Raw genomic sequence first — 19,684 nt, forward strand, 5'->3', positions numbered from 1 at the left:
AATGTGGCGGAGTTTGGGGCTACAGTGATTTGGACAGTAATTGGACGTGCGGCCGAAAGCATAGTTCAGTGTCCAGGATTATACCTAGCATGTTTACTCCCCCCCCCTTCCCCACAGAACATTATTGAAATGTCAGGAGTTACCTTTCAATACAGTTCTATTTACTGCAGAGCCTTTGAGATGCAGTAATTCTCATCACAAACCGCTGCACCAAAAAATGTACTGCTTTCAGTACTTTTTTTTTTTTTTTTCATCATAGGAGTGAACTGACACCACTGAACACAAGTTTTCTCTATTTGTCCATGACGGGACACAGAGCAGGCTATAATATCTATCTAGGTTATGCACCACCTATAGGTGAATGAACACTGGCAAACCAAAAAGACAGGAAGTCCCCCTCTATATAACCCCTCCTATACAGGAAGTACCCCTGTTTTTTTGCCAGTGTCTTAAAGGTAATGGTCGTGGCTGTTAAGCTCTCTGTGATCTATGATATGGTCCCAGGATAGAGTTCCTGCCAGGATTCTAGGGACTGTGATGGGATCCATTTGTATTGCTGAAGGCTAAAATGAATGGTAGCCGAGCCTTGGATGAAGGAATCAGCAAGGTTTTTGCCTTTTTAATGCGACCCTTTGGGTGCTGGACCCTGTGTTTGGGACCCTTGGTCAATAGTTCCAAAGAATATTTCCGGCAGGGTGCTGTACAGGTCCAAGGGAGTAGACTCCAAATTACAGGGGGGACCCGGTCCTTGAAAGTCCATTAGAGACAGGGCCCACCGTGATGGGTAAAGGTTGGATATCTGGCTATAAGCAGAATTCTGTGGCTGGATTGGGAAGTTTATCATTGAAGGAATGTTTGTGCACTGTCACCCCAGAACCAGCATGTTAGCAGTTAACTTTCCACAGTGCTGTGCTTATTTTCCCCACTAGATGACAGTAGTGTCAGGTGTCCAAGCTGTGATTATGCTGAGTGGCATTTGTGGGATGTTTTACATTCCTTACATATTTTTGATAAGGAGCTTCCATTGTGCTGTGGGGCATAGAATCCCAGCCTGCTCATCTGGTCTTGCATCTGGTGGTGGGTGGAGCCCTCCTTCTGGCCGGCTGCCATCCCCCTCTACTCAGAATCAGGAGCTATGCGGCCTCTTGGGGGCACGCACGTGCACTCCACATGGCGAGCATGCATGTAGCACGCCGCACAAGCCCAGTGAGGGCCAGTGGCGGCCATATTATTTAAGAAAGTTGTTCTGGATGAGACACAGAGCAGGCTTCCTGCTGGGCACGTGAGTCACTGTGGGTGCATGGATGCAGGCATTGACAGGCACCATTATCTGGTGTGAGTAGCTGAGCTGTGATAGCTGCTGAAAGCTATATTACGGCTTGGCATAGGGGATTGAGTGCACAGGGGTTTTTACCTCAATTCTTTGTTGCTTGGATAAGCAATGTCCTCCCGAAAGCAGAATGGGGGGGGGGGGGGCAAAGCAGGAAGGGGTGCAAGTGCGCCTCCGTCAGGATTGGTGGATCTTAGTCATGGTTCCACTGTGATAGCCTCCCCTGAAAGGCCTGTGGTGACTGGCCAATCTGAGCCATTACCTTTATCAGGCATTTCATAGCTACTTCAAGTTCAAAGGACGATTTAACATCAGCTTTAGCTGGTCTAGAAGGTAAGATAGCCGGTATGATTGCCTCTGTTTTTTTTGAGCCTCATGCGTTGGAACAGGAATGGACAGAGGATGTGAAGAGGTGGCTTTAAATCTCCCTGCTCAAGGGGAGTCTGCTGAAGAGTTGGTGGATTTACCTCGCACCTTGTGCTTTCCAGTGGATGCCCTTTAAAGATTCTATACAGCACATTTCATGTTTTGCTCTCCTATCTGTGCACATGCACAGAATCTTGTGGCTAAAGAATTGGTCTGCGGAATTACCTTGGAAAAAATTACTGGCGGGTTTTCCCTTTAATGGGGAGCGCTTTTTTTGGTGAGGATCTGGATAAGTATATCCAAAAAAATTTCAGGGGGGAAGAGTGCTCTCCTACAGGTTAAAAGAAAGAATAATAAACGTCCATCTTTTAGGATTTCTAGTGTCCCTGTGCCTAGTACCTCCGCTTCCAGGCAGTTTTGATGGCCTCAGACGTCTGGGTCTAGAGGCAAACCTGAAGGACAAGGGCAGAAAAAGCCCTGGGCCCAGAGGCCTGCCAAAGCAGGCTCTAAATCCACCTTATGAAGGGCCACTCCACTCGTACCGGTTGGGGGGAGGCTTCTACAGTTCTCAGATGCCTGAAAGGAGGTGATTCAGGACAGTACATGGAACATAGGGCACTTTCGTTTAGGCGATCAATCCTCAATGGTATTGAGATGGTGTCATCCAAGGGCATATAGGGGGTGCTACACTGACACTGAGGCAGCATTCTGAAGAGTAGAAGCAACTCCAACTAGCAGAATAAGGAGAGGAGAAGGTGCCTCTAAGTGCTGCTTAAAACACGTTTATTGGCACACAAGATTAATAGCGCTTACAATATCCTAGTGTAAACGAGCATGTCTGAACATCCTCACATAGGGTTCCGTTCTTGTCCCTGTGGTTCCGTCTACTTTGGCTGTCCAGCAGCAAGAAGGAAGATGGATGCGTAGAGCCAAATCAGGGAGGTCCTGTCGTCTGAGGCCACAGTGGAACGCATGCCTCACTCGTGGACCGCATGGGGCGTAGTGACTTTAGGGGGCGGTAACGCGTTTTAGAGCACTTCTGTCCGGACCTGCTATCTTAAGGTCTGATATTCCATTGTGCGTTACATTCGCTAAATTTGACAGTTTGGTTATTGAAGCCCAGGTTTTCAAGGATTGAGTAGTCTTGGATCTGGTGTTTATACTCTGCTGAGTTCCAGGAAGCCAGTCTCTAGGAACATCTACTACAGAATCTGGAAGTCTTACATTTCCTGGTGGCATCCCTGCAAATATGTCATAGAGAGAATTCTAGCCTTTCTACTACTGGGGGTAGAAATAAAGTTCACTTTGGGAATGATGAAGGGTCAGATTTCAGCCTTATCTATTTTCTTTCAAAGACTGGTTGCTTCGCATTTGTTGGTTCTGGCCTTTCTAAAAGGGATGATTCGTATGGTTCCATCAGTTAGGCCACTTTATGCCCTTGGGATTTAAACCTGGTACTAGCTGTCTTACAGAAGCAAACTTTTGAGCTCATTCTGCATATTCCTCAGATTTTTTTTTTTTACAAGAAAATTTGGTCTTTTTGATTGCAGTGACCTCGGCTAGGAGGGTGTCGGAGTTGGCGGCTCTTTCTTGTGAGAAACCATTTTTAATCTTACACCAGGTTAGAGTGGTGTTCCGCCCTCACCCGGGCGTTTTGCCCAAGGTAGTTTCTAGCTTTCATTTAAATCAAGATATCGCACAACCTTTTTTTTCCAAATTCTCATTCTGCAGAGGAGAAGTTGTTCTATTCTCTCCATGTAGTACGAGCTGTTAGTCTACCTGAAGATGGCGGTTCAGATTTAGATAACTGATTTCTTTGTGCTGCCAGAAGTGCCCAGGAAAGGGCAGACTGCATCAAAATCAACTATTTCCCATTGGATCCGCCAGGTCATTGTTCAGGCTTATGGTTTGAAGTCAAAAGCATCACTCTACCAAGAGGGTAAGTGCCTCATGGGCAGGTAGTCATCAAGCTTCTATGGCTCAGATTTGCAAGGCTGCTACCTGGTTTTCAGTGCACACATTCACTAGATTTTAAAGGTGGGTATTAGACTTTAAGCGGATGCTGCATTTGGCTGCAGTGTGCTGCAAGCAGTGGTATAGGTCCTTTTGTCTGATGGCGGTCTTCATAATCACGGTCTCCCTCCCCTTGAGGGCAATGCTTTGGGACATCCCAAATAGTAATTATTCTAGCATGCTCAGTGTCCCATGATGTAGGATAAAGAAAAGTGGATACTTGCCTGTATAATCAATTTTTTGGAGTGCATCATGGGACACCCTCTTTTCTTTATTGCCCGCTACAAAACCTAGGTAATTCCTGTATGGGAGGGGTTATGTAGAGCTGACTTCCTGTGATTTTGGCTTGCTAGTGTCTATTCACCTATAGGTGGCGCATAACCCAGATAGTAATTGTTATACCCTGCTCTGTGTCCAGTGATGTACTTCACGAAATGGATTTAGTGCCAAGTATGTTTGAAAAATCCAATTATTTTGCCTTGACTACGTGTTGCGGTTGCTCTAGAAATAGCTGACAGTATAACCCTAATTCATCTGGTGTGAATGGTCTCTAAATGGTTGCTTCCATTTTATTGTGATCACACGTCTTGCTGTACAAAATTTAGAGTGAGGTTTGATGATGTTACTATGGTGTTCACTGTTCTTTGCTGGAGGTTCTGATGTGGGAAATGAAAATCCTGTTAGACCAAGCTAGATGCCTCCATATAGAGAGACACCATTCTGAAAAAGGAAAGTCAATATTGTGAAAAATTTGAAAAAGTTTAACTGCAGGGAAGGGGAAGACCACAGACCATACTGGTGAATAGTTCTTTGCGCTCTGCATTTTTTTTTTTTTTTTGCACAGCTTCCAGATTTCAGTTTTTCTTTAACTCTTTGACTAGGGTTTTCTCCACTTCTTCAGCACTTCTTCAGCATGTAGTAGTGCTTTTGGAAATAGTTGTGTAGAGAGATTGTTTAATAATTTGTATATTCTGATTCCAGGCCTTTCCTGGATCGAGGTATAGTATTGTTGTTGTATGTGGAATTATTTAGCCAAACAAAAGGGTATTCCAAAGTTTTTTGTCTCAATAGTTGCTTCCATTTCATGGCAATCAAACCGCTTTCTGCTGTAAGTTTTTTTTTTTTTTTTTTTTGTTTCAACAGTAATTTAATAGGGAAACCTTGGGGAGTAAGTCACTGGGTGTAAAGGTATTTCTTAGCCATACATCACAGAATGCAATGGTACTTCATATTTATGACTACTTGGGTTATCCTGATCCCTTTTAGGTGAAGGGACACAGGCAAAAAAAACCATCAGGAATTCCTCACCCAGACATAACTCCTCTTTTATCTTAGCCAAGTCTCAGTTTTTAGATAGTGTGCAAAGATAATAGATATGCCTGCTGTTTGTTTAGTGGGCTTAGTGTGCTGTTTTATGGTTTATTCTGCACTCCTCTGCTGGGGTAGAGATGGACTTCATCCGGATTGTTTGCCTACAGCCTGAAAAAACAAAGGGCCTGTACCCAAACCCCGAATGCAAGAGCATGAACGACTTGTAATGTTGCTGGTCAGCTGGCAGCGATCTCTAAGGTACTTGGTACCAGGTGACCTTGCTGTAAGGGTACTTTTTAGGTCCAGGGCAGTGATCCCTCTGCAGAGGAGTCAGATCCCTGAAGGCCCTGTGGGACGAAGATTGGGCTTCCTGGCCATGAAGCTAGACTGGTGAGTGTTTATGTGGCAGTCTACCTGACCGTGTTCGTTGTTTTTCTCTTTCGTTCATTGACGGACACAACTTCTGATCTTCTTAACCATTGGTTATACTGCCCCCTAGAGGAGTAGGACACTAGGCAGAAAAAAAGATTGACTATGGGCAGTTCCCAAGAGGTATACTCCTCCTCTCTGCTATAGGTACTCAGTTTCTTTTCCTGCCTAGTCAGGTGTAAGGACCTAGTTCCTTGCTGGAATCTTTGGTCCTGGCAATTTTTCCCTTTTTAGATGGATTTTTCTATTTTTTTTCCCCCTGTTTTTTTTTTTTTTTTCTGTGAGATCTACAATCAACTGCTGGACTGGGTGACAGGCTGGATAATCTAGATCCAGTGGTCACCCTAGTCTGGCCAGCGAGTGGGTGCAGATCTCAGCTCCATGCTAGGTGGACCTGCGTCGCAGCGTTCCTCCTGGCCAACAGCCCCTCCATTTAGACAGAGAGGAGGTTCTGTCTGGAGCGGTGCCTGCCTTTTTCATAGGGTGAGTAGCTGTTCCCCCCCCCCCCCCCTCTCGGTTTTGGGGTGGACATGGGCCCCTCAGACAGACGGTAGTGCAGGACTATTTAGTCAAGGTTCAGGTTCCTCCTTTCCCTGTTGAGGTGCATTCGACATGGGCGCTTAGTACCTCCTGGGCCTTCCACCATCAGGCGTCAGTGATGCAGATTTGTAAGGCGGCCTCTTGGTCGTCTGTGCACACTTTCACAAAATTTTACAAAGTAGATGTGTTGGCATCTGTAGATGTTGCTTTTGGCTGCAAAGTTTTGCAGGCCGCTGTTTGAGAGGACCTAGTCCTCTTTGAGGGTATATTGTTTTCAGGTGAGCTCCAGATGTTCCTGGCTGAGCTCCATGTTACCTGGTTGGCTAGGTTTAGCCTTTGGGAATTTTTTATTTGCTGTGTTTTTTCCCCACACTCATGTTTGACACTGCTTTGGGACTTCCCAATGGCCAATAAGATTCTGAAGCTGTGTCTTTCAATGAACGAAAGAGAAAATTAGATTTTTTCTTACCCCTCTATTAAGTTGGGTTTTTTTTCTTCTGACACTGCTTGCAACAAAACTGAATGCCTATAGCAGAAAGTGGGAGTATATCCCCTGGAACTGCCCATAAGCATGGTAAAGCTTTTTCCTGCCTTGTATCCTACTCCTGTAGGAGGCAGCATAACCCAATATTCAAAAAGATTCTGGAGCTGTGTCCGTCAATGAACGTCAGAAACTAGGTTTTTATGGTAAGACAAAAATCCAATTTTTTTGACTTGCCACAAAATCCATTTCTCTGATGTTCATTGACGGACACAGCACCCACCCCTCTGTGGAGTTGTAATTCTTCTGACACTGCTTGTAATAAAACTGAGTACCTATAGCAGAGTGGGGGAGCGTACCTCCTGGGACTGCCCATAGGCATAATCAGACTTTTTTTCTGCCTAGTGTGCTACTACTGTAGGGGGCAGTATAACCAATGGTTAAGAAGATCAGGAGCGCTCTTGTCATTGGTGCCATCTTAGGAAGGCTTCTCTTCTCAAGATGAGAGCCAAGTGGAGGAAGAAGCGTATGCGCAGACTGAAGCATAAAAGGAGAAAGATGAGGCAGAGATCTAAGAAAACTTCTCCTCCACTGCTGCATCTGAGACCTGCCAGCTGAAGACAGCGCTCCCATGTGGATCCATTCTGTGTAGAACAACCTGGCTAGAAGAGCTGACAGATGACAAGTCTGGGAATACTCGATATTCACTTGTGCATGTGTGCTTCTGGAAGTCCCCTGTGTTACGTCTTAAGCTAGCATCAAGGACTGACATGCTAATTCCCTCTGGGAGTTTGGACTTGATTGTCTTCTGGTCTCATGCAGCAGATGTAATAAACATGTTTTGTTAACCATGTTCCAAAAAAAAAAAAAAAGATCAGGAGCTGTGTCCGTAAATTAAATTCAGAGAAATGGATTTTACGGTAAGTCAAAAATCCCAAAACAGCTCCTGATTCTTTCTAACCATTGGGTTATACTGCCCCCTATAGGAGTAGGACACTAGGCAGGAAAAAACTTGACTACGCTTATGGGCAGTACCAGGGGGTATACACCCACTCAGCTATAGGCACTCCATTTTTTTTCTGCCTAGTCAGGAATAAGGACCTAGTTCCTTGCTGGGATTTCTAATCCTGGCAAGTTTTTTTTTTCTTTTTTCAATGCAATTTTTTCCTATATTTTGTTGTTTTGTTCCTGAGAGAATCTACAATCAATTGCCGGACTGGGTGATGGACTGGATATTCTAGATCCACAGGGTCCCCCTCAGTCTGACCAGTGAGCGAGCGCCTGCAGACCGCAGCTCCATGCTAGGTCGGCCGGTTGGGATTGCTGCTGACAGGGTTTTTCTGGTGCGCAATGGGGGATTGAGCAGGGTTCCCTGCCACCCTGGGGGTTGGCGACTAGGGCAGAGATGTCCTCTGGGCTCCCTGCGGTGGTTGTTGGGCTGGGGGAGCGGATAGTTTAGCGGGACTGGCCGAAAACTTGGGCCGCAACTTTGCGGCCTACTAGTTGGAAACTATGTGAGGTGGCCCCTGTGAGGATTGCTGAAGCCACTGCCTCCCGTTTCAGCATCCACCCTCCCCTCCGCTGCCCCTGGGTGGTCGGCTCTGCTGGGGCTACCGTCCAAGCGGCTGGGCGCCCACAAAAATTAAGTCCTACTAGGCCATGCAGGCGAGTCTGGCGCCTCCATTGGGGGGCGGCCCCAGTGTGTTTACCTTAATGCCCCCATTCTTCCTTTGGGCATCCACCGGGCTGGGATCCTTGCATTTGCGGCTGGGCCTCCACAAAAATTTAGGCCGTGGCTTGCGGCCTGCTAGGCAATGTGGTCAGCTTGGCGCCTCCCTTGAAAGGGGTGGCGCTGTGAGGGCGCTTAATTTTTATTTTATTTTTTAAATGACAGCCTTGCCACCATTATTGTGTCGGGCACCTGCTCCTTTTTAGCCCTGCGGGACCATCAGGGTACCTTACCTGCGCGTCCGCGTCACGGCAGATGGCCCCCTATTAAGTAGGATATTTCCTATTATGCCCTCTATGGAGGGCTCAGAGGGCGACCCCCTTGTTTTTTTGCAGAGTCCAGTAGGTTTTCCATTCGTGGGCCCTTGGTCGGCATGCCCTTTGCGGGATCGCAGTTGGCGGCCTCCCCTAAATGTTATGTTTTCCGAGTGTGCTTTGTATATAGTGACCCTACTGGGTCTGCGTCAATGCACCAGGAGTGCTCAGAAAGTGAGGATGATTCCTCTGCTCTTCTAGCCACGCATGAAAAGACGCTGGTGGATCCACGGTTTGTGTCAGTGGGTGACACTTTAAAAAATAGAGGTTGCGGCCGATGCGTCTGAGGCGCCGGTCCCTTTTGGCACCCACAGGCCCTCCAAAGCGGCAAGGGTGTTCCCTTTTCCGCTTACTTTGACAACATTGTCACAAAACAGTGTGGTTGTCCAAAACGCAGAGGTTCCTAAGCGCTTTTAGCTTGCGGTGTCCTTATGAGGATTAACTGCATTAAAGGTTTACCATCCCACCTGTAGTGGACGCGTTGATTTTCCAAGTTGAATATAGCTACCTTCATTCCCGTTGAGTCCCTGGCCTTAAAATAACCAGCTGATAGGAGGGTGGAGGCTTTGGCCTGCCAAATGTTCACTGGCTGGTTCGGGAATTAGGCCGGTGTTTACTATTGCCCTGGTGTGGCTAGCTCTGACCGAGTGGGCTACTCTTTTACGCCGGGACCTAGAGGGGAAACCGCTTCCCCCTGTATTTGCGGAGCTGGTGGATCAGTTTGTCCAGGGGCTACGGTTTATCTGTGATGCCTCTTGGATGCGGCTCCTTTGCTTTCTAGGCTCTCTGTATCCACAGTGGTCCTTCAGCTTATTATCTGGCTGAAATACTGGTCTGCGGACCAGACTTCTAGGAATGCCTTATCTGATCTCCCCCTTGTAGGGGGATGCCTGTTTGGAGCTTCCTTAGAGGACATTGTTAAGGGTCTCACAAGGGGGAAGAGTACTCTTCTTCTGCAGGCTACCAGGGGGAAGGAGCCCCATCGTAGACATGGGTTATTCTCCTCGGCTCAGAAGAGGTTTTTTCATCCCTCAAGGGATCAAAAGTCAGGGCCTCCACCGGAAGTTCCAAGAGGACCTGGTCTGGCAAGCTACGAGTGGGCCCTTCCAGACCTGTGGACAAGGCTGCCTCTGCATGAAGGGGCACCCTCCACCTTATCTGGGGTGGGGGGGGGGGGGGAAGTCTTTGTTGTTTTCCGTATCCATGGACATCCCTGGTATAGGACACGTGGGTCCATGAAGTCGTTCGATCTTATCCTCCGGAAAGGTTCTTCCCTTCCAGCCTGCACTTGTTCCCAGATCACTTACGGGTCTCTTTGGGGTAGTGCAAGACTTGTTCCTTCAAGGGGTGATTTTTCCGATTTCGGAAAGTTTTCAGGTTTTTTTTTTTGCTCAAACCTCTTTACAGGAAGGAAGGCAAGGTACGTCCAATTCTGGACCTCAAGGCGCTAAACTGCTGGTGCGAGTTCAGAAGTTCCGTGTGGAGTCCATTCACACGGTAGTAGCGTCCCTACATCAGGGGGATTTCTTCTCGCTTCTATCGATATCGTTCTAATATGTGCCAGTCACAAATGCTTCCTTCAGTTTGCCGTGGGCGAGGAGCATTATCGGTTTGTGGCACGAACCTTTGTGTCTCCTCTGCTCTTCGGGTCTTCACATTATATGTTTTAGGCAATTCATTTGGCTCTCCTGCACTGCTCTACCCTACCTTCAGGATCTCCCTATCAGGGTGCAGTTGGCTGTGGCATACATCAATCATCAAGCATGGACAAGAAGTTGCGCTGCTCATGAAGAAGCAGACCTGATTGTCTCTTGGGTAGAATTTTACGTTCTGCCCCTCGCCATTGTTCACATTCCTGGTGTCGGGACAAGTCTGTTCTGAACCAGGGATGCTTTAGGTGTTTTATGGTTGATGCTGTGGGGGGCTTATTGGGATCCTGTTTCCCTGATATGCCTTTCCTCCTCTGCAGTTTTTCCTAATAATAATAAAAAATAAAGGTGGAGAGCATTCCGGTGAATTTGATTGCACCTGCTTGGCCAAGAAGAATGTGGTATGTGGACATCTTAAATCTCTTGGCAGATGAGCTGTGGGCACTTACTGATCAGACATTTTTCTGTCACGGGTCCTATCTCCCATCCTACTTTTAGTTGCTGCTTTTGATGGGCATGGCTTTTGAGGCCCAAGTCCTGAGGGTTTTTGTGGCATTGCATTGCCATTTTTCTGTTCTAATCCTAAGAATCCTAAAGAGAAGCTTTGTTACGACACACTGGTCCCTGTTTGTTCCATGTGTGGGTCCTCCCAAGGGTCAGGCTGCTTCTCTTTATTTCTCAGGCCTGTAATATAAAGGGCAAGGTTTTTTTTTTATTACCGGTCAAAGCCCATACCATCATGGTGCGTCCTCTGACAGTCGCCGCCCACTCATACAGTCTTCACTTATGGGTATTGACCTCTTATCCACAGGAGCAAGCTAGGCATAAGATTTGTTATAATACAAAACACTTTGCATAGACACACCTAAAGGGGGCTGTCCCTCTGGTCCAATACCCCCCTGCTAGCAGCATTCCCAAATCAGTCTGTCTTTTGCCTAGTCAGGAGTAGGCAGGCTTCCCTTAGCTGGGGCTACAGCCTCAGCCTTTTCTTCTGTTTAATTTTTTTTAAGTTTTTTTTAAAGTTTCTTAATATTTCTGCTAAGTGTTTTTTTCTTTACACTGATAGCTTTTTATTTGATCCTGCGCTTAGTTAGTCGGACTTCGGAAGACTACAGCGTTTGCGGAGCTGGGAATCGGACTGGTTGTACTAGAGCCTTACGGAATCCCAGACCGCCATCGAGTGTTTAGCAGGCTATGCGTACGCCCTGGCCTCGCAAACGACCTGTCCCTGTCCTCAGGGACAAAGCCTGCGAAGTGGCCACTTCGCTAGGATGTCTCAACTGTGGTACGCCGCGTGTTACTAGAATCCTGTTTGGCTGACGGCACCCCCACCCGGGGTGGGAGGCTTCCTGTCGCAGAGAGGCACCCACGCTTTCGCTGGATTGGTAAGTACCATGCTACCCCCTCTGTCTATGGCATTGTATGTCCATGGTTGTATGTGGGCCTCTGTCATGGGGATGGCAGTCTGTTTGAAGTCTGTGTTATCCCCCTCATGCTTGTCTGTGTGGGCCCCGCTTTTCCCTCCCGGTCCCTGCGGGGGGGCTATTGCGGTCAGGCCGCGCTGTCGGGGGTTTGTGGGGGTCCCTGGGCCCTTCGGTAATGTTTTGTGTACCGTTTGAAGGTGCAGGTATGCTTCTGGGGGCCGCTGCGGTGTGAAAATCGCGGGGCTGCCATTTTGGATGTGGGCAGGCTGTTTTGGCTTCATGTGTGGGCATTCAGCAGCCATCTTCTCTGTAGTGTATTCGCGCCCTTTCGGGCGCCATCTTTAGTGTGGGCAATGTTTTTGTTCATGTGCCCGGCGGCCATTTTCCCAGGGCCTCCCCATAGCATTACATTGGCAACCATTTTTCCTTGGCTCAAGTCCTATTTTGGCCTCTAGCAGTGTGACATCATTTCCTTTCTCCAGGCAGTCGGATCGAGCTACAAGCGTGGTATTGTACAGCTACACTTCTGGGGGGCTTTTCTGCTGTTTTCAGGGGATATTACCTTTGCTGGCAGTTATATTTCTCAATATTTGGTAACTCAGGCTAGTCCTCATTGCGGTGGAATCCACCGCTATCGCGAGTTTAAAGGGCCAGCGCCATAAAATTTTTATGGAGTCCCAGGACAGCAAATTCCCACCATCTCTGGTGGAGGGTTCAGGTACGCCTGAATCCTCTGCGATGGGCTCCCTTACTGCTGCACTTGCGACTTTAGCGTCTAAAGTGGATCTGTTGATGTCTGAGCGGGCTTCTTAGAAAACACCCAGACTTTCTCATTCTTCTGATTCAGAGCTAGATATGGTTGCCATGGACAGTGTACCTCCTGAGGGGTCTCAGTCCTCTTAGTCGGAAGGGGAGGAGGAGGATGAGGAGGGGGACCACTCCCTCCCCGGGACTGCCAGAGAACGCGCAGCTATGTCTGCGCTTATTAGTTCTGTTAAGGATACGCTACATTTAGAGGATGAGCCCCACCCGCCGGGTAAGTGGTCTTCCTTTGGGACCCGCAGGACCCAGAAAGCAGCACAGGTGTTTCCCTGTCCCGCTGAGTTTCACAAAACGGTGAACGAACAATGGCGCAATTTGAAGCACAATTTTGTGGTACCAAAGCGGTTTCAGTACTGTTATCCCTTTGCGTCTCCAACGGATTTGCGCTGGACCGTGGCCCCTAAGGTGGATCACACGGTGTCCAGGTTGAACAAGGCCACTCTAATGCCCGCGTAGGATTCTACGGTGTTTAGGGACCCAACGGATAGACTGGTGGAATCTCTTACTCGCCACTCCTATATGGTGGCGGGTTCTTTGATGAAACCTGTTTTCGCCTCTGTAATGGTCTATCAGGCTGTGGTGGAGTGGACCAAGGTGCTCAGACGCACCCTTGTGGCTGATTCCGTCCCTCCTGCTACTTTGGAGATGGTGGACCAAATTATTCAGGCTGTTTTATACCTGTGTGACGCAGCCTTGGCTGAGGCCCCTTTTAGTCTCGCGACTATCTGCTGTCGCAGTGATAATCCGTTGTGGCTAAAGAGCTGGTCAGCTGACCAGACTTCCGGGAAGACGGTGTCTGACATCCCTTATGCGGGGAATCGCCTTTTTGGGAACTCCCTGGGCGAGTTGGTTAAGGGGATCACTGGGGGCAAAAGCACTCTGCTGCCCCAAGCACGCAAGGGTAAGTTTTTCCGCGGTAAGCGGGGCCCTTCCTTTAAACCGAATCAGGGGTCCTTTCGTGCCTTCAAGGCACAAGACAAGGGCAAATCCTTCAAGGCCGCTGGTGGCCAGAAGAAGCCTTGGGCGGGCAAGTCAAAAGCTGCCCACGCTGGCACGGCGGCCCAGTCTGCCTTGACCCGAAGGGGCACCCTCACCCGTTTCAGGGGTGGGGGGATGTCTGCTCGGTTTTCCCAAACCTTGGCTGTCCAGGATTCAGGACAGGTGGGTTCAGGAACTCATTCGGTCAGGGTACAAGATCGAATTCCGATCGCGTCCAGCAGACAGGTTCTTTCCCTCAAATCTTCATTTGACCCCAGATCGTTTTCAAGATCTTCAACGGGCGATTCAAGACATCGCCCAGGGGGTGATCGTCCCGGTGCCACATCGGGACAGATTTGGGGGGTTTTACTCGAATCTGTTCACAGTGCCCAGAAAGGAGGACAAGGTGCGTCCGATTCTGGACTTGAAATTTCTAAACTGCTTCGTGCTGGTTCAAAAATTCCGTATGGGATCCCTTCGGTCGGTGGTAGCCTCCCTGAGCCCAGGAGATTTCCTGGCTTCAATCGACCTCAAGGATGCATATCTACACATCCCCATATTCGAGGGTCATCAGAGGTACCTACGGTTCGCAATCGCGGAGGAGCACTATCAGTTTGTGGCGTTACTTTTCGGTCTCGCTTCGGCTCCAAGGGTGTTTACCAAAGTGTTTGCTCCTGTTCTGGCCCTGTTGCGGGCGCAGGGGATTGCGATCCTGGATGATCTCTTGTTAAGATCGAGTTCCAGTCCAACTCTGTTGCGCGATCTGTCAACCACGGTTCAGACGCTCCAGGAGTTTGGGTGGACCATCAACTTTCAGAAGTCGACATTGTCCCCTTCTGTTCGTCTCCCTTACTTGGGGATGGTCCTGGAGTCCGCCCATGCAAAAGTTTTCCTGCCGGAGGAGAAAATTCAGAGTCTGCAGAACGAGGTCAGGTCCCTCAGGGACAACGACTCCTCATCGCTCAGGACCTGGATGCGGTCCCTGGGTTGATGGTGTCAGCCTTTGAGGCAATACCATTTGCACAGTTCCACACATGATCTCTTCAAGCGGAGATCCAGGTGGGACAGGCATCCTCATTCCTTGGAAAGGAGGATATCTTTGAGTCACCAAGTCAGAGAGGATCTTCTGTGGTGGCTCCAGTCTCTGGCTCTGACGGAGGGGAAATCCTTCTGGCCATTATTTTGGACAGTGATCACCACGGACGCCAGCCTGTCGGGCTGGGGTGGCGTTCTGGGCACTCTGTCTGCCCAGGGCACTTGGTCGGAGGAGGAATCCTCCCTACCGATAAATATCTTGGAACTGCGAGCGATGTTTATCACCGCTGGTCGGATCATCTTCGGGGCCGCCCTGTGCGTGTGTAGACGGACAACGGAACTGTGGTGGCTTACATCAATCACCAAGGGGGCACCAGGAGTGCCCAGGCGGCCAAGGAAGTGACCAAAATTCTGTCTTGGGCCGAGACGCAGGTCCCGGTGATTTCGGCAGTTCACATTCCAGGTGTGGAGAAATGGCAGGCCGATTATTTGAGCCGCCAGACCCTGGACAAGGGGGAATGGTCCTTGCACCCAGAGTTGTTTCAGATGCTGTGTGCGCGATGGGAATCCCCGGATGTGGATCTGTTCGCGTCGCGCCTAAACAACAAGGTGGGAAGGTTCGTGGCAAGAACACGCGGTCCTCTGGCAGACGCCTCGGATGCGCTGGTGGTGCCTTGGAATCGGTATCGCCTGATTTATGTCTCCCCCCCCCCCGATTCAGTTGTTGTCCAGGTTCCTTCGAAGGTTGGTCTCGGAACCGAAGTCAGTGATTCTGGTGGCCCCGGACTGCCGGGCTGGTCTTGGTACACGGACATCATGCAACTGGTCGTCGAGCCTCCCTGGCGGCTCCCGTTACGAGACGATCTGCTGTCTCAGGGGCCGATTTTCCATCCTGCTTTACAGTCGCTGGCTTTAACGGCGTGGCTGTTGAAAGCCAGGTCCTGAGAGATCGGGGTCTCTCATTGGCACTCATTCCTACCCTACTCAAGGCTAGGAAGGCCTTGTCCGGTAAGATCTATTACTGTACTTGGAAGGCTTATTTCGCCTGGTGTGAATCGCAGGGTTTCCATCCTCGCTCCTTTTCAGTGGCGAGGGTGTTAGCCTTCCTGCAATCTGGTGTGGACCAGCGTCTTGCGCTGACCACTATTAAGGGTCAGTTGTCTGCGCTGGCAATCCTTTTCCAGCGCCCTTTGGCGTCAAACTCTTTGATCCGCACCTTTATTCAAGGGGTGCGTCATCTGGCTCCCCCTAGGCTTCCCCCTAGGAGAGCGCCTTTACCTTTTTTACCGTTTTGCAACGTCCTCCATTTGAGAACATTAGGGAGATTCCTCTGCCTGTGCTGTCACGGAAAGTTGCCTTTCTGGTGGCGATCACTTCTGCTCGCAGAGTGTCGGAGTTGGCGGCCCTGTCTTGCCGCTCCCCTTACCTGGTGGTTCATAGGGATAAGGTGGTCTTGCGACCTCACCAATCTTTCCTTCCTAAGGTAGTATCCGATTTTCATCTTAACAAGGACATCGTCTTGCCTTCGCTATGTGCGAATCCTAAGCATCCTAAGGAGTTTGCCTTGAATGTAGTCCGGGCGATCAGGGTGTACCTGTCGTCTACTGAATCCTTCAGAAAGTCGGATTCTCTTTTTGTCCTTCTTGAGGGTCCTCGGAAGGGTATGGCTGCATCTTCGGCAACCATTTCTAAATGGATCAGACAGACGATAGTTCAGGCCTATTCAATTAGGGAACAGGGGCCGCCATTCCCTGTCAAGGCACGCTCTGCCAGAGCAGTGAGTGCGTCCTGGGCTTTCCGACATCAAGCATCGTGGCCCAGGTGTGCAAAGCAGCGACTTGGTTGTCCGTGCACACCTTTTCCAAATTTTACAAACTTGATGTTTTGGCATCGGCAGATGCCTCCTTTGGCCGCAAAGTTCTGTGTGCGGCAGTGCCTTGAGGGTGACATGGTGTTTAGGCTGTCCCTGCCTGTTGGGGTTGTTCCCCCTTTGTTGATTTTGCTTTCCTGGGTTTGTTCGCTCCTGTTGAGCTTTTCTGTTACCCAGCGTTTTACCTTTCTGGTTCAGATAAGGTTCTTTTCTCTGACCTGGGTGCTGCATTGCCTTCGTGACGGTTGCGCTTCCCACCCCTCACATCTACACTGCTTTGGGACATCCCATAAGTGAAGACTGTATGAGTGGGCGGCCACTGTCAGAGGACGTAAGAGAAGATTGAATTTTTGTAAGAACTTACCGTAAAATTAATCTCTCTGAGTCCTCTGACAGTCGCAGCACCCACCCCTCTTTTTTGGGGTTCTTGGACTATTTACTGCTTGCTACCAAACTGATTTGGGAATGCTGCTAGCAGGGGGGTATTGGACCAGAGGGACAGCCCCCTATAGGTGTGTCAATGCAAAGTGTTTTGTATTATAACAAATCTTATGCCTAGCTTGCTCCTGTGGATAAGAGGTCAATACCCATAAGTGAAGATTGTATGAGTGGGCGGTGACTGTCAGAGGAGTCAGAGAAATTAATTTTTCTTACAAAAATTCCATTTTTTTTTTTGGATGTTGCACAGGCAGCTGGTTTTAGTAAAAGAAGCAGGAAAATGATGCCACTTCCAGGACTTGCCTTAATGGTATCATGACAAGGTGTGCTGTGGCTTTTTTGAAACTCATAGCATGGTTTAAATAATTTAGAGAGTTCACTAATCCAATCTGATACTCCCTAATGTGACTTAAGATGAGCCATAGATGAATCGATTTTCTTTCCTTCCATCAACTGGCAAAATGCAATGAATACTGCTACCTGCTATAGCCGCTGGCAGTAATCGCATAAAGAAAAATCCGACAGGCTGGCTATACCGATGTACAGTTAATCAATGGATCGACTTTGGTACAATGAGGCTGCCCATACATGGATCGACATTCGACCGGTCCCTGCTGAACCAGCTGAATTTCAATCCATGTGTGGCCGGCTTGATAAGCACTAATTTCTTTGCACAAATCACAATATGACAATCATGTCTATCCCTTTTGGTGGCCTCAGCCTAAAATTGGGGAGGAAAGCACAATTTGATTTTTTATTTTAAGCCAGGTTTATTATGTTCACAGATCGTTCCCCAGATATTGAAAATTATTCAGAAGATGAAGATGAAAGTTTCTCTTCTGAGCAAGAGGGTAGTGATGACCCACTCCATGGTCAGGTAAAATCAATATTCTCTGTACAGAAATGTGTTTTACATGTGTATGTTGAAATATTAGATTTTTATAATGTATTATCATTATCTTTTCTAGTGTGTAAGTATTACAAAAAAAAAAAATCTGTGTACTCAGTGGTTTTGAAAAGCTTGCAGTTTTGAATACACACACACACACACACACCTACCTGAATATAGAGTATCTCACAAAAGTGAGTACACCCCTCACATTTTTGTAAATACTTTATTATATCTTTTCATGTGCCCACACTGATGAAATGACACTTTGCTACAATGTAAAGTAGTGAGTGTACAGCTTAACAGCTTAATGGGCAGCACAGTGGTGTAGTGGTTAGCACTTTCACCTAGCAAGAGGGTCGCTGGTTCGAATCCCAACCACGACACTACCTGCCTGGAGTTTGCATGTTCTCCCCGTGCCTGCATGGGTTTCCTCCGGGTACTCCGGTTTCCTCCCACACTCCAAAGACATGCTGGTAGGTTAATTGGATCCTGTATAAAAAAATAAATAAAAATTTGCCCTACTGCATATGTATGTGAGTTAGGGACCTTAGATTGTAAGCTCCTTGAGGGCAGGGACTGATGTGAATGTACAATGTATATGTAAAGCGCTGCGTAAATTGACAGCGCTATATAAGTACCTGAAATAAATAAATAAATAACAGTGTACATTTGCTGAAATAATTCAACACACAGCCATTAATGTCTAAACCACTGACAACATAAGTGAGTACACCCCTAATTCAAAATGTCCAAATTGGGCCCAAAGTGTCAATATTTTGCGTGGCCACCATTATTTTCCAGCACTGCTTTAACCCTCTTGGGCATGGAGTTCACCAGAGCTTCACAGGTTGCCACTGGAATCCTCTTCCACTCCTCCATGATATCATGGAGCTGGTGGATGTTAGAGACCTTGCGCTCCTCCACCTTCCGCTTTGAGGATGCCCCACAGATGCTCAATAGCGTTTAGGTTTGGAGACATGCTTGGCCAATCAATCACCTTTACCCTTAGCTTCTTTAGCAAGCCAGTGGTCGTTTTGGAGGTGTGTTATCATGTTGGAATACTTCCCTGCAGCCCAGTCTCCAAAGGGAGGGGATCATACTCTGCTTCAGTATGTCACAGTACATGTTGCCATTCATGGTTCCCTCAATGAACTGTAGCACCCCAGTGCTGGCAGCACTCATGCAGCCCCAGACCATGACACTTCACCACCATGCTTGACTGTAGGTAAGACACAATTGTCTTTGTACTCACCTGGTTGCCACCACACAAGCTTGACACCATCTGAACCAAATAAGATTACCTTGGTCTCATCAGACCACAGGACATTGTTCCAGTAATTCATGTCTTTAGTCTTCTGCAAACTTTTGCAGGCTTTCTTGTGTATCATCTTTAGAAGAGGCTTCCTTCTGGGATAACAGCCATGCAGACCAATTTGATGCAGTATGTGGCGTATGGTGTGAGTACTGACAGGCTGACTCCCCCCACCCCTTCAACCTCTGTAGCAATGCTGGCAGCACTTGTATGACTTTTTTCCAAAGACAACCTCTGGATATGACGCAGAGCACGTACACTCAACCATGGTGAGGCCTGTCCTTTTAAACTGCTGTATGGTTTTGGCCACTGTGCTTCAGCTCAGTTTCAGGGTCTTGGCAATCTTCTTATAGCCTAGGCCATCTTTATGTAGAGCAACAATTCTTTCTTTCAGATCCTCAGAGTTCTTTGCCATGAGGTGCCATGTTGAGCTTCCAGTGACCAGTATGGAGAGTGAGAGTGATAACACCAAATTTAACACACCTGCTCCCCATTCACACCTGAGACCTTGTAACACTAACCAGTCACATGACACCGGGGGGAGAAAATGGCTAATTGAGCCCAATGTGGACATTTTCACTTAGGGATGTACTCCCTTTTGTTTCCAGTGGTTTAGACATTTATGGCTGTGTGTTATTTTGAGGGGACTGCAAATTTACACTGTTATACAAGCTGTACACTCACTATTTTACATTGTAGCAAAGTGTAATTTCTTCAGTGTCGTCACATGAAAAGATATAATAAAATATTT

The 19,684-nt window shown here is 48.1% G+C and overlaps 1 protein-coding gene across 1 annotated transcript in view; it reads left to right on the forward strand.

The window, feature by feature from the left end:
• The window catches only part of PACS1 (phosphofurin acidic cluster sorting protein 1), a 550,726-nt gene that overhangs the window by 126,915 nt on the left and 404,127 nt on the right, over nucleotides 1-19,684 (forward strand). The window contains exon 6 of the mRNA XM_082271176.1: nucleotides 17,515-17,606. Coding sequence (XP_082127302.1) covers nucleotides 17,515-17,606 — 92 coding nt within the window. The remainder of the gene's footprint in view (nucleotides 1-17,514; nucleotides 17,607-19,684) is intronic.

This window comes from Pelophylax lessonae, assembly GCF_965119305.1.
Source record: "Pelophylax lessonae genome assembly, chromosome: 10".
NCBI classification, from domain to species: domain Eukaryota; kingdom Metazoa; phylum Chordata; class Amphibia; order Anura; family Ranidae; genus Pelophylax; species Pelophylax lessonae.